This window comes from Diadema antillarum, unplaced genomic scaffold, assembly GCF_040938485.1.
Source record: "Diadema antillarum isolate AM-2024a unplaced genomic scaffold, OU_Dant_1.0 scf00000219, whole genome shotgun sequence".
In the NCBI taxonomy this organism is placed as follows: Eukaryota; Metazoa; Echinodermata; class Echinoidea; order Diadematoida; family Diadematidae; genus Diadema; species Diadema antillarum.
This window is the reverse complement of record NW_027271108.1, coordinates 264,987-277,728: the sequence shown is the minus strand read 5'-3', so window position 1 is coordinate 277,728 and position 12,742 is coordinate 264,987. Positions and strand designations below refer to the sequence as shown.

At 40.1% G+C, this 12,742-nt stretch overlaps 1 protein-coding gene across 1 annotated transcript in view; it reads left to right on the top strand.

The window, feature by feature from the left end:
* Positions 1 to 11,980, top strand: part of LOC139724526 (dual specificity mitogen-activated protein kinase kinase 1-like) — a 39,252-nt gene extending 27,272 nt beyond the window's left edge. Inside the window, exons 3-8 of the mRNA XM_071635660.1 lie at positions 1,162 to 1,286; positions 2,938 to 3,151; positions 4,060 to 4,133; positions 5,816 to 5,877; positions 7,026 to 7,071; positions 9,284 to 11,980. Coding sequence (XP_071491761.1) covers positions 1,162 to 1,286; positions 2,938 to 3,151; positions 4,060 to 4,133; positions 5,816 to 5,877; positions 7,026 to 7,071; positions 9,284 to 9,406 — 644 coding nt within the window. The 3' untranslated portion in view covers positions 9,407 to 11,980. The remainder of the gene's footprint in view (positions 1 to 1,161; positions 1,287 to 2,937; positions 3,152 to 4,059; positions 4,134 to 5,815; positions 5,878 to 7,025; positions 7,072 to 9,283) is intronic.
* The last annotated feature ends 762 nt before the right edge of the window (positions 11,981 to 12,742 follow it).

The window sequence follows — 12,742 nt, the reverse complement described above, 5'->3', positions numbered from 1 at the left end:
ACGTAAGAAAAAAAAATTATGGGCACACATATTGGCACTTTGTATTCCAGTCGTTCATAAAATCATGTGTAACTTTACGAACAGCTTTATGAAACAGGGCCCTGGTTGTGTGTGGAACCATATGACATGGATGTCGAAGATTGTTCAGCATTGATACTGCCCCGCTCCTCCCCCCCCCCCCAATTTTTGTATGGGATGATGATAACAAGCCAGTTTTTCTGCATCGTGAAGTTTTGATGGGATTCTGTTGTGTATACAGCGCATCATGATTGGATCGATTATAGCACATGTTTATTCAACCTTTTTTTCATTTCTTTATGTTACATTTCATATCATCTATTTCATATGTGTCCGATTAAACACCCCAACATTGATGTGTTACGCATCTTTGGTGGCAGTTTCAATGTTGTGAACTTCATATCCACCAATGGAATGTTGAGTAATAATGACGTCATTCATAACTTGATGTAAAACTGTTCTTTCTAATCTGTTAATACTCTGAAAATCGTATATGTTTGAGAAAAAACAGTACATTATTATGAACAGGGATAGAGGGGCAGATAAGGTACCACAAGCATCACAAAGAAAAACACTTTGTGTACCAGCATTTATAGTTCATGCTGAAATGTAACAGTGTAATCTGCAAATGGTACTTCTGTTTTGTTTGTGTGCAGATACTTTCCTGCATTTATTTCGTAATAAATGTCAACAACAGCAGTATGACGTAAATGACAAAGTAACCAGGTGGTAAACAGACCGATGATACAGTGTACATGGATATATTCAATACAAAAGAATCTTATTTAATGAGATAAATTAAATATCGGATGGTTGATGGGTTTGATGAAAGTGTGGTTAGCTTGTGCAAGATTTGTTTAGTGTTAAAACACAAAAGACGCAAAATGCCAAAGCAAGTTCGTAGTTTCTAATTACAGATGACTTAATTCAAATCTTGACTGGAAGTCAGATCTGATGGCAGCATCGATTGGGAACAGATGACCCATGTAAAGGCTACTGGTTGCATGACAATTTTTAATTGTGTGCATATCTCATCTCTTTTCGCAGGTTGTGCTACTCTTTCTTCAAGTCATGAATGTCATAAAGCATTATGTGCATGTTTTCTTATGTTTTTTGTTATCTCTGTTTTCCTATCTCATCCAGATGTCAAACCCTCCAACATCTTAGTCAACTCTAGAGGAGAAATTAAGCTGTGCGATTTCGGTGTGAGCGGTCAACTCATCGACTCAATGGCAAACTCGTTTGTAGGAACAAGGTCATACATGTCGGTAAGTAGTGTGCTAAACAGGACCAAAATACATTGTGAACATTTTAGTGGCTTTAGGAGCAGTCAATTTGTATGTATAAGGTTGCCGACAGAAGTGTAATAGCTAGGCCAGTGAAGGGGGCCTCTAGAGGAAGGTAGGATTTTACTCGACTATGAAAGGAAGTTCTACAGAATATTGAGAAAGGACAACATCATTCTAAGGACCATGGGGAGACCCACATAGGCAAGTTCAGTAATATCTTGGTCCTGGAGAGGTAGCAGGGGCCAGTGGTCGAGAATGAGTGCTAGCTATGTGGGTGATACAGCATGTAGTTGGAAGCGTGGGTAGTGGTCAGGGTTGTGCTTTGGCCGGTCAAGGATGGCATAGGGTCAAACAAGTCACAAGATAGCATGGCCAGTCAGTGGAGTACCAAGTGTCAGTCAGTGAGGCATCTTAGCTTACAGCAGAGGTACTAGGGTTTTTAAGTGGGAATGGCTGAAAAGCCAGTCAATGAGGTACCTGTCTGAACTGGTGAGGCACCCATGCTTGTTGTGGAGGTACCAGGGCAAGTGAGGAAGATGGCAGGGCTGGGCTCGAAAGCAAAAGGGCAAGTATTGGGGCAACAGGGCTAATAATAATATGGGGCAACAGGGCTAATAATAATATGGTACAAATGTAAGTGACAAGGCCAGTCAGTGATGTATGTCATCAGGAGCTGTGGCCCGTGTGAAAGGTGTGTGGGCTCGTTGGAAAGAATCGTTGTTAGTCAGAGAGAATCATTGTTAGCCTGAGAGGAGCTGCAGCTTGGGGACACCACAGCCTATTTGAAGGTGGTATTGTAACATTTGAAATGTATGTACATGTAGATGTGAGTAAACCCAGGGAGGTCTCACCTCCCTGGTAAACCCAACTAGTATGATACAGATATGAACTGCTTTTCAGGGCATTGTTGATATCATTGCCTTGAAGGATCTTAATTTCATGCTATGACCCATTGGAGCTTGCTCCAAGGTGTATATTTGCTATTATATAACGCCTGAAGAGATCCTTGTCATTTGATTGGTTGTTTGACATTGATCATTCAGCCCATTTCACTATGACGTCATCATCCGTGCAATTGTGGCTCCATTTACCATGCAATTTTGGATCCATACGATTTGCTCCATTGCACGCTCGCTGAGAGCCCTGCACACTACACGTGTAAAACGCTTGCGTTTGCAGTGTGTGTATGCGACAGCGCGCTATATAGCGTCAAGCGCTCAGTGAGCACTCTCGCGATCTCAGATTTTCTCTTGTTTCTAAATTAAGAAAACATCAAGTGACAATGATCTATTTTAGGCGTTATATAAAACAAATAATAAATGTTTTTCATTCGTGCAATGGACAGAATATTTCATTCGGTGAAAGATGAAATGTTTGATCCATTCAACTCGGCTGCGCCTCGTTGAATGGATCATTTCATCTTTCACCTCATGAAATATTCGGTCCATTGCACTCATAAACATTCATTATTTGTATATTATTAGTTGCTGCATGTGCTGCCTCTAGAAAGTGTATACAAACAGAGATTATGTGTATTGATACATGTGAACAAGATGGCAAATTTACTTTTGATTTATATCATATGACTATTGATGGACTGCATTATCCATGCTTTGCTCCCCCTGTGCAGCCGGAGCGGTTGCAAGGCACACACTACACAGTACTGTCAGACATCTGGAGTCTGGGCCTATCGTTAGTGGAGATGGCCATCGGCAGATATCCCATCCCAGCACCGGACGAGGCCACGCTAGCAACCCTCTTCGGCTACGAGCTGCAGGCAGGAGAGGGCAAGAGCAGGAAAACCAGTCAGTCCGGGGGCCGGGTTGGAACGAGACCCATCAGTGGTGAGGGTTATCACAACTCATTTTTAAGATGGGGGGGGGGGGGGGATGGATGGTACATGTATTTCTCAGAAGATTTCTGTTGTGTCACAGGTATAAAACTTTCATCATCATGACTTCACTGACATGTCTGAATTTCATGAAAAAGTGATCCACTGCCAATAGCCAAATATGCAAAGTCTTGAAAAATAGCTAATATCCTCACAATGGTAATATGTTAAAATTTCATGAATGTCCAGCGGCCATAGGCAGATGTTAGTAGCTAATAATCCCCTTCTTCTTACAATACATTCCACTCCTTGTTATGATTTCAAAATAAGATACAGATGAAACTTTTCCTTTTTTTCTTATTTGCCTATGTCTGACATAGACCAATAAAGATGAATGAATGAATGAATGAATGAATGAATGAATGAATGAATGAATGAATGAATGAATGAATGAATGAATGAATGAATGAATGAATGAATGAATGAATGAATGAATGAATGAATGAATGAATGAATGAATGAATGAATGAAAGAAAGAAAGAACTTGGCAAGCATGCAAGGAGTAAAATAGACATACTGTATGTCCCTATTTTTTAGTAGCCCAGCAGTGATTTTGAGTTGCCCAAAATGAGTATGAAAGTGGGGTTCATAGCATTCCTTTTGCCTCTCTGTCTTCTGCTGCTGGGAAAAAAAAAAAAAAAAAAACTTAACAAGAAGGTGGAAAAGAGGAACCACACATCATGCATGGCAGCAATCTAAAACTAAAGAATAAACATTGGGCCGAACATTTGAGATCACCAGGTGTAAGGTTAATTTGTGTAAGGGTTGTCTGTGGTTATGATTGTTGGTAGGTTGTGTTTTGGATACATTAGCATTGTAGTTTTGTCATCTCATATGACGACTTCACCTCTTCCTTTCCAGGGGTCGGTGGCGTGTTCTCAGACTCTCCCAGGCCAATGGCGATCTTCGAATTACTCAACTACATCGTAGAAGAGGTGCGTACTCCTGAGTCAAGAGGGAATGTGCATTGGCAATTTACCACCTTCAATGGACTTGTAATTTTTGCCACTGTGTAACAGTCTGGATGCAGTGGATTGCATGTCATTCACAGTTATGCATACAACAGCATAGACAGAATACAACATAGACAATTAATTGCATGAATCTAATGGTGGCAAAAGGTCGAGATCAAAGATCACTGTACTTTAGCACAAAAAAAAAGAACGTCATTTCCAGCCATAGCTCCAGCTAGGAATGGCCAGTAGCCAGTGGTGATGTAAATTGGGGGATATGGTAGAAATTACAGAGATGCCAACTGATACTTTTTTTGTCAGTATTCTGTACTTGTTTTGCCAAAGATATTCCAGGTTTCATGGAAAGTACTGTTTTTCCAACATTGTATAAACCACACATGTCTGTTGCAGAAATAATTTTCAGCCATATCTGCAGCTAGGAATGCCCTAGGTAATATCTGGTGAGAAGATTAGAAATAAATGATTAGGTACTTGCCTGAAATGACAGGGGTGAAATGTCAGTAATCAAGGTCAAGGAATATTTTTTGAGCAAAGAGGACTTAAGGTCCATACATACTTTCAAATGCAGAAGAAAAGGGAAATCAGATCAAATGATATTAAACTGCAAGGCAGATAACTGTGTACCTTGTGAGAATTCAAAAGTTGCTGTTCCAAGAAAATGTCACATATCTGGCATGTTTAGTATTTTCACCATGTTGTTGTGAATGTATATTTGTACCAGCAGGTTGTTTCTCTCTTTTTTTTTCTTTTTTTCTTTTTTGGTAATAATGTCCTTTGTTTTCTAAAATGCCAATCTGTAGCTATTTGAATTCATCAAATTGTATATAGTCTAGGAAAAGTGGAGGAAAAATGGACAAAATTTGAAGAAAAAAAGAAGAAAAGTACTGTAAAAGTGGAAATTTTCGCGGTGTTGAAATTTTCGCGCATTTCACGCAACCAGAAATTAGCGCGAAAATAAAAGCGCGCGAATAATTTTGCTTGGCATATGGTCCTGTGCATGATGTCTTGATTCCGCGGAATTAAAAACATGCGAAACTCTTCTTACCCGGCCAAGCGCGAAAAATTAGTCGCGCGAAAATATCCACTTTTACAGTAGATAAAAAGATCAGCATGCTGGAGACCATGTACACCAAGAATTACTAACATAAATGTGAGTATGTGGGACAAGGTGTTATGAGTATATTCACTGAAAAATTACAGAAATCACTACTTATAATGAATCTTTTAATACTTGCAGTTAAGGAATTCCTTCCCAATGCAATTCATACAATAATACAATTCTGCTGGTATTGTATGAAAGAGTGCATTGTGATGTAAATGAGGTAGAGAGGTTTGGGGTAACATGGTGTTCTGGCAAACCTCTCTTTCTCAACTCTGCTGGTGTCGTCTGTGCTGTTGTGAAGTGATACAGGAGTTATAAATGAAGTTAAATGTCCTTTCTCTCATTTTGTGTGTTTGTTTTTTTCCTGTCTATAGAAACCTTTACACAGCTTTTAGCCAACATGAAATAAAAAGTCAATATGACAATCGTAGTAGCTGGATGTAGGTAATGATAACAACAGGCCATGCTGGCTAATTTGAGAATTATTTTCTCACCATTTCTGGTTTTTTTTTTCTCTCTCTCTCTCTTTCAATTTGCACAGCAACCACCCAGGTTACCCAGCAGGGTATTTTCTGCTGAGTTTGTAGACTTCGTTGACCAATGGTAAGTTGTTCATAGTGTCTAAATCTTCTTTTAAAATTGAAATCTTTTTTGCCGGGGGTTACATGCCTGTGGACAATGTTGATAGCATTTTGAGGTATAGGCTCAACTTCTTTCAAGGCTAAGATTACAACTTCCAGCAAATGGACAGTGATGCTGTTTAATTGGGCTAAATGATCATCACCGATGGGGTTTTCACTTGATTAGATAGGAGCACTGAAATATTTCTTTAAAAGTTGCAGAGTACTGGGGAATTTTTTGAGAAAATGATCATACTTAGGGATCCTCGGCTGATGCTGCAATAAGAGGGGCAAAGTATGAGTCACTGGCAAACATTATTCCAAAAGAAGGTTAAGGACACTTGTCAGTATGATTGAAATGACACAACCAGCTCCCCATTATGAAATGAAAGGCTTTTGGCAGATCAAGATGTCACGTCTGTCTTGCTACCAGAGCTCATGAAGTACAATGTGCACATCATGTTATGTACTGCCACTCTTTTTTATTTTTCCCCGGTTGCCAATTACTGCATGCCACAGTGGTAACCTAACCTGAAGGGTCCTGTGTAAGCTTGTAACCCGAGCAGTGTGCTCTGACGTCACGCTGCATGACAGTACTCAATGGGTTTGAAGGGGTGAGAGGGAAGCCAGAACTGAAGGAGATGAGCTTTGTTTCAATGTGTGTCACCTCCCTCCCAACAGGAGGGGTAGGGTTAGTTTGTAGGCACAAACCCTTGTTGGTCGTAAGTCTGCGCCAAGACTTCTACTCGCACCACTGGCACTGTCCCATAGGCCCTGTATTGTAGTCTTGTTGGGAGAGGCTGCAGTGCCAGTGGTGCATGTAGTAGTCTTGGCGCAGACTCCTGTACGACCAACAAGGGTCTGTGCTTGCAAACTCGGATAGGCAAGCTACATGAGGAGTAATGTAATATAGCTCTAGTAGCAGTTTAACTCTATAATTACCACTGAAGGCCTGTGTGCACAGAATGTCTATAGATGTTTGAAGTGGTGGTCCATAAGGGGATTAATCTTGACTTAGACTTTTGTGATTTCTGTGACAGTGTGTACAGTGCTATGGGGTTTCCTGTGCCAAAGCTCACAAAGGGTTAATTAGTATTCATTGCTTTTTTAAACTTTGTTCTTGCTTTGCAGTCTCATAAAGAATCCTGGTGAGAGAGCTGATCTCAAGAATCTACGGGTAAGATTGCCGTTTCAAACTGGCCGTCTCTGAACATGTGTTGTATGTTTAAGTGCAGGCAGATAAAAAAAAACTGAACATATTGTATCTTTTATCCAGCTTAGAATAGGTGACTGGCCTTATCTGTGCGAAATGCAAGGCTTACAGGTGTATTTATATATGACTCAGATGATATTCATTGCTTCTTAGAAAATGAACCAGTACAGAAAACTCGTACAGATACACACATTTCAAGACGAGACTGAAAACATGAACATTTCCATGTGTGTAATTGTTAAGATGTGTGAATAGAGTGCTTCCTGTTAACTGTAGTGAGGAACAATAGAGTTCAGTGGAGCTCCCATCCACGTTCAAGTTAAATTTAAAAAATGCACAGAATATAGCCAAACAGAAAGCATTAATCTGATGGTAAGCAAATAATCAACGTTGGTGAAGGTGATGGGACAAACTATCACTTCCGAGGCGATCTGGATGTAGCTATCTTTCCGAAGCGCAGCTGAGGAAAGATAGCGTACACATTCAGATCGCCGAGGAAGTGATAGTTTGTCTCATTGCCTGAAACTAAAAGTTGATTATTTGCTTTATATTCCACATCTAGGGTCCTAGATATTCCCATTTTACTCCACATCTGAAACCGTTTTAGCTGTCTTTAGGTATTATATCCTTAGGGCTTAGGCTACGTGTGCGCGTAGATGACAAAACGATGAATTTGCTGCGCGCGCCGCACTGCACTGAAGTGAAAGTGCGTTGCACTGTGTACTATCAAGTGACTGTCTGGTTAAATGATAGTCCACAGTGCAACGCACTTTTATTTCGCGCGTACTCATCACGCGTTAAGACTGTATGGACTGCCAGAGATCAGCAAAACAAACAGCTGTCTTTATAGATGACAAAACAACGAATTTGCTGTGCGTGCCGCGCGACACTGAAGGGAAAGTGCATTGCACTGTGTACTATCAAGTGACCTAGTTCTTCTCAGGTGATATGATGGGCAAAACTATGCTTTATCACGTGATCAGCTCTTGACCAATCCTATAGCAAGATTCTTAGTATGTGGAATATAATACCTCATAGCGCTATCTGCTCTGCCTGTGGTTTGTAGAAGAAATGACAATGACAAGAAATATGACGGCATAACAATCATACATATATCTTTGGGTTAGCACTTTTTGCTACTGATAACCCCATCCCCACAAAAACTCAACAATACTCTGAGGTAAATGATATCACTCAGTATTCTGTATCTATTTATTTATTTATCTATCTTTTGGAAGCATATTTTTTATGCATCAAAGCTTTTTTCTGGTCAGAGAGCACATGACCTAATGTCCGTGAATATAATATGATTGTGATCAATGTCATGGAACATATAAAACTTTTAAACTTTTTTATGTTTCTTTCTTCAGTGAAGGTTTTGCACATGTTTTGCTCGTTCAGTTTTAATCTTTAAGTAAATATGGAGAGGCAAGCCACTCTAGGGACTAATATCAATAATCACAAATAATGAAAGGTACCAGGTACAGACAAGTTTGGTTACACATACAATGTACAGTAGGGCTTAGGGCCAATGGCTGGGCCCAAGGCCGGACCCAAGGCCAGGGGCCTAAGTCGGGGCCCCGAGGCCGGGGGCCCAGGAGGCCAAGGGTCCATGGCCAGGGGCCCACAGCCAGGGGCCACCAGACTTTAAACTCATTAAAGACAATCTCCATTAATGAGACTTCATAGCTATGTTATCGATATTGACATACACAATTCACTTACCGAAAACGAAGATTATATGCAGCGTGTGGGAACGGTACATCTGATAGTCGGGAGTTCACGCGATCTGAATACACTTTTAAAGATCACGCTGTCGACCGTGCTGTTATTATTAATTGACACATATTTATACACCCGTATATATCATGCACACCACATCCAATACAATGTTGACTCATACAGATTAATACTTCTTTAATGTTATCTATTTCGACAAAGATAGTGATATTGTATTGCTATATATCTCTTGTATGTCTATCATGTCTATGTATCTATGTTTACGTGTGCTTTGTATATGTATAATGTATCGATGTAATGGGTTTGCATGCAAACAAAACAAATTTCCAGAAACGGACAATAAAATTGAATTGAATCATGCTTTAGTGTGCATTGCATGCCCATCACACAGTGACTATTTCTTTTCACTTTGGATTTCTCATTTGCGGTGCAACAGAAACACAAGTTTGCCAAGATGTCGGAGGAAGCCAAGGTGGACTTTGCCGGCTGGATCTGCTCAACGATGGGCCTCGACCCCCCTCCCCCAGACTCCACGCCAGCTGTGCAGACCACTGTCTAGGACATAGCACCTGCATGGGAGAAAGGAGAAGAAGAAGACAAAAGAAGGAAAAAAAACAACAAAAAACAGCAGAAGAATATCAACTATCTATTGAAATGCAAAGAAGAAAATGCATGTAACTCACTGTAGATCAAGCTTTACGTGATGTTGGACACCACGCCCCTTCCCCATTGTAACATATGGCAGAAACGATTGATGGGTGAATGATGTGATGCTACGAGAGGCACTTACCGACTTCACGCAACAGCCGCCGTCAGGATGCAAGTTTTCCGTCTGTACCATGTGTCGTTGCTTCGTGTGTCTAATAGTGGCTGTAGGACTGGGGCGTGTGTAAATGAGAATTTGATATGACCTTTCCCAGCGCATTTCTCGGTAAAAGACAAAGTGATGCGAACAAGGTGACACCATGTTTGTGGTCATTTCCTCATCTTCCAGTCCCAAATATGAGCATGTACAGCCTCACAGAAGTGATTTAGGTCATGTTCTGTGACGTCGCCTGGCCCTTTATATGTGCCACACTGTACATTCACGGACTTGCCAATATTCACGACATCATGAATTTCCCTTAGCAGATCTCATTAGCGACACGTAGTTAATATTTAAAGTATATTATCAGGCTTTGTTTTTTTTTTTTTTGGTAGCGCGGTATATAATTTTTTTTTCCTCTGTTTTGTTTACAAGTAAAATAGTGTCCTCGAATGGTTACAAAAAATTCTACCGCCATTTGATCATGAAGAAACAAAATGTGAAACCCCTCATGCAATATGTATTATTGTTGACTGATTGTATTTAGGTTCAGTCAATATCTCCCACACCGGAAGACTATGAAGCCAATATACCCACCCTTTAATGGCACCTAGAGATTTCTTGCATTCTGAGCCTCTTTCGAAGGATGCAGCTGTCTTCACATTATGTTTGCATGGGTCTGGATATACCGATCTTGTATTTCTGGAGATTTTAAGTTGCACGTGAGAGTGCTGTAGATATGCTATGATGCAGGCAAAGAAACATGCATTACGCACACACACACACACACAAACTAGCAACAGGTATTTGTGCACAGACTCATAATTGCACACTCATGTTAGGGTGGCCACAGATGGGTCAGATGCGAAAGGGTTAAGAACTTGTATATGACAATGAGATTGCTATCAATTATAAGTCAGAAGCTAATATTTCAGAAACTTACAATTATTTGTAAGCCCTCACTGTACAGCGCCCCCACCTTTCATGTGCAGCCTTAGAAGTCGCTGTAGACAAGAGTACCGTGTACGTCGAGCCACACCTCTCTGTTCAAAATCTGTGTGTCACAGACTTGGTACACCCGTGTATGTGAGTGTGTGTGTGTGTATGTGTGTAAACCTCACTTCACGTCATGAGCACACAATGTATTGCATGGCCAAGCATTGTGAAACTACTATCATGAGTGTGTAATTTTTTTTTTTAATTTTTGGCCATTGATTAAGAAGTGAAGATTGTTGAAGCCATCATTGTTCTCCTTTTCCTCTGTGATGAGAGGCCCTTACTCCACCATTAAGCCTCGTTAAGCGGGACTCTGTCGTTGTCGTAGTCTCGTAATGAGATCTCGATGCGTGTGTGTGTGTGTGTGTATGCAATTCAGAAATGTACCAAGAAGTAGACGGGACCTCAGACACAAGTTTCAGTCAGTACATAAAATCCAGGTGATACCTTTCTGGTGGCACGTCTTGAGACATCATATCAAGCCCTCACACCATGGCTCGGTGCCAAGAGTGCTGATGAGATGCACAAATCATAGTGACCTGATGTGAAGATCTGTCTGCTGTCTTTATGCATTCAGTTTAGTTTTCTCCTTTCCTCCCCGTGGCATTACGTAGTGATAGTATCTTTTGTCCGTTCTAGCATTTGTGGAGCCAGTGATTCTTTTTTCCTTTATTTTTTTCTTCTTTTTTTTTGTAAGCTTATGTGCAATTAGTGTGATGTAATGACAAAAGTCAAGACATGTTCCTCAATCAATGGCATACAGTGCAAGCTGGGAAAATGGGCCAGATTCAGAGATGATTGTCTAACAACAACAGCTTGCAGGGCAACTCTTTGATGACATTAATTGTGAGCATGATTGAGCATGCATCGATTTAGAAAGCTGAGATGTTTTATTAAACAGCACTGTCCAGCACTGTCGTTATTTGGCGACCACATTTCAGAAGTAAAAGCAGTCAAGTGCATTATGGATTGGAAACCAAGTTTCACCACCACTGCACCCACAACGGTAGCACAGAGTGCAAAGAAGTGATGTTATAAGAAAAATGGCCTGTACAAGATAAGAGGAGTAGAATTTGCCTGAAGTTTGTGAAGATTCTTTCTCATTGGACCCCTTTTTCTAAATCTCTTGAAAGCTTAGGAGAAAATAAAAGAAAGTAACAAGATATTTAATGTTACTTCATGCTCTCATGATCCTCACAATTCACAATGTACTGGTATGTGTCAATGTGGGCAATTGATACTGCTGAGGAATCGAGAGTTGAGTTGCTATGGAAACACTGTAACATCACATACACATTCTTGTGGCCTTCGTGGCATTCAGAATGTATCATCATATTAAGTAGTAGTAGTGGGGGGGGGGGGGGGGGGGGGGGGGGGGGGGGGGGAGAACCCGTAGGTAATGCACACAGTTTCTTTATCTGGATTAGTGTGAAAGTAGTAAAGTGACTGCTAATAATCCAACATACGGTTTGCAAGAGATATCGTAATGTTGAAGCCCCAGACTCAAAGCCTTCTATCAGTGAACTTAACACATCTTTTGTAGTGCTTCATTTTTGTGCTCCCCAAGCCAATTCACATTTCTTGCCGTGAAGAAAAAAAAAAAATTGTTGGTTTTATTTATTTCTAGTGCAGTATTGTCGATTAAATGCTGTTGGAATTGTTTTGTGAAAAATGGAAGAACTTTGTAATATTGAAGAGGCACTGCCAAACAAATAAGAAACAAGAAAAAAAAAACAACCAATATTATTTGTGAAATTATGTGACTGTTAGACATTTCTGAATGTTGTGTTGTACATTTTATTTGTTTTGCATCAAAAATTTGTGTTTACACATTTTCCTCAATTTTGCATTTAATGTTACTTTGATAAATCTGTTTTCAGGATTAGGCAGGAGTGAGAAATGTATGGAGGTTTCACAGACAAAAAGGGAATATTTGGCTATTTTTGTATATATATAATTATGAATATTTTAATTCCCATATTGTATGCTGTTGTGTCATATACATAAAACTGATATGATGGAATGCTTATTTTATAAGAAAGTTAGAGTTTAGTGGAGCAGACTTTTGGCAGATTGATTTGATGTTGTATTGAA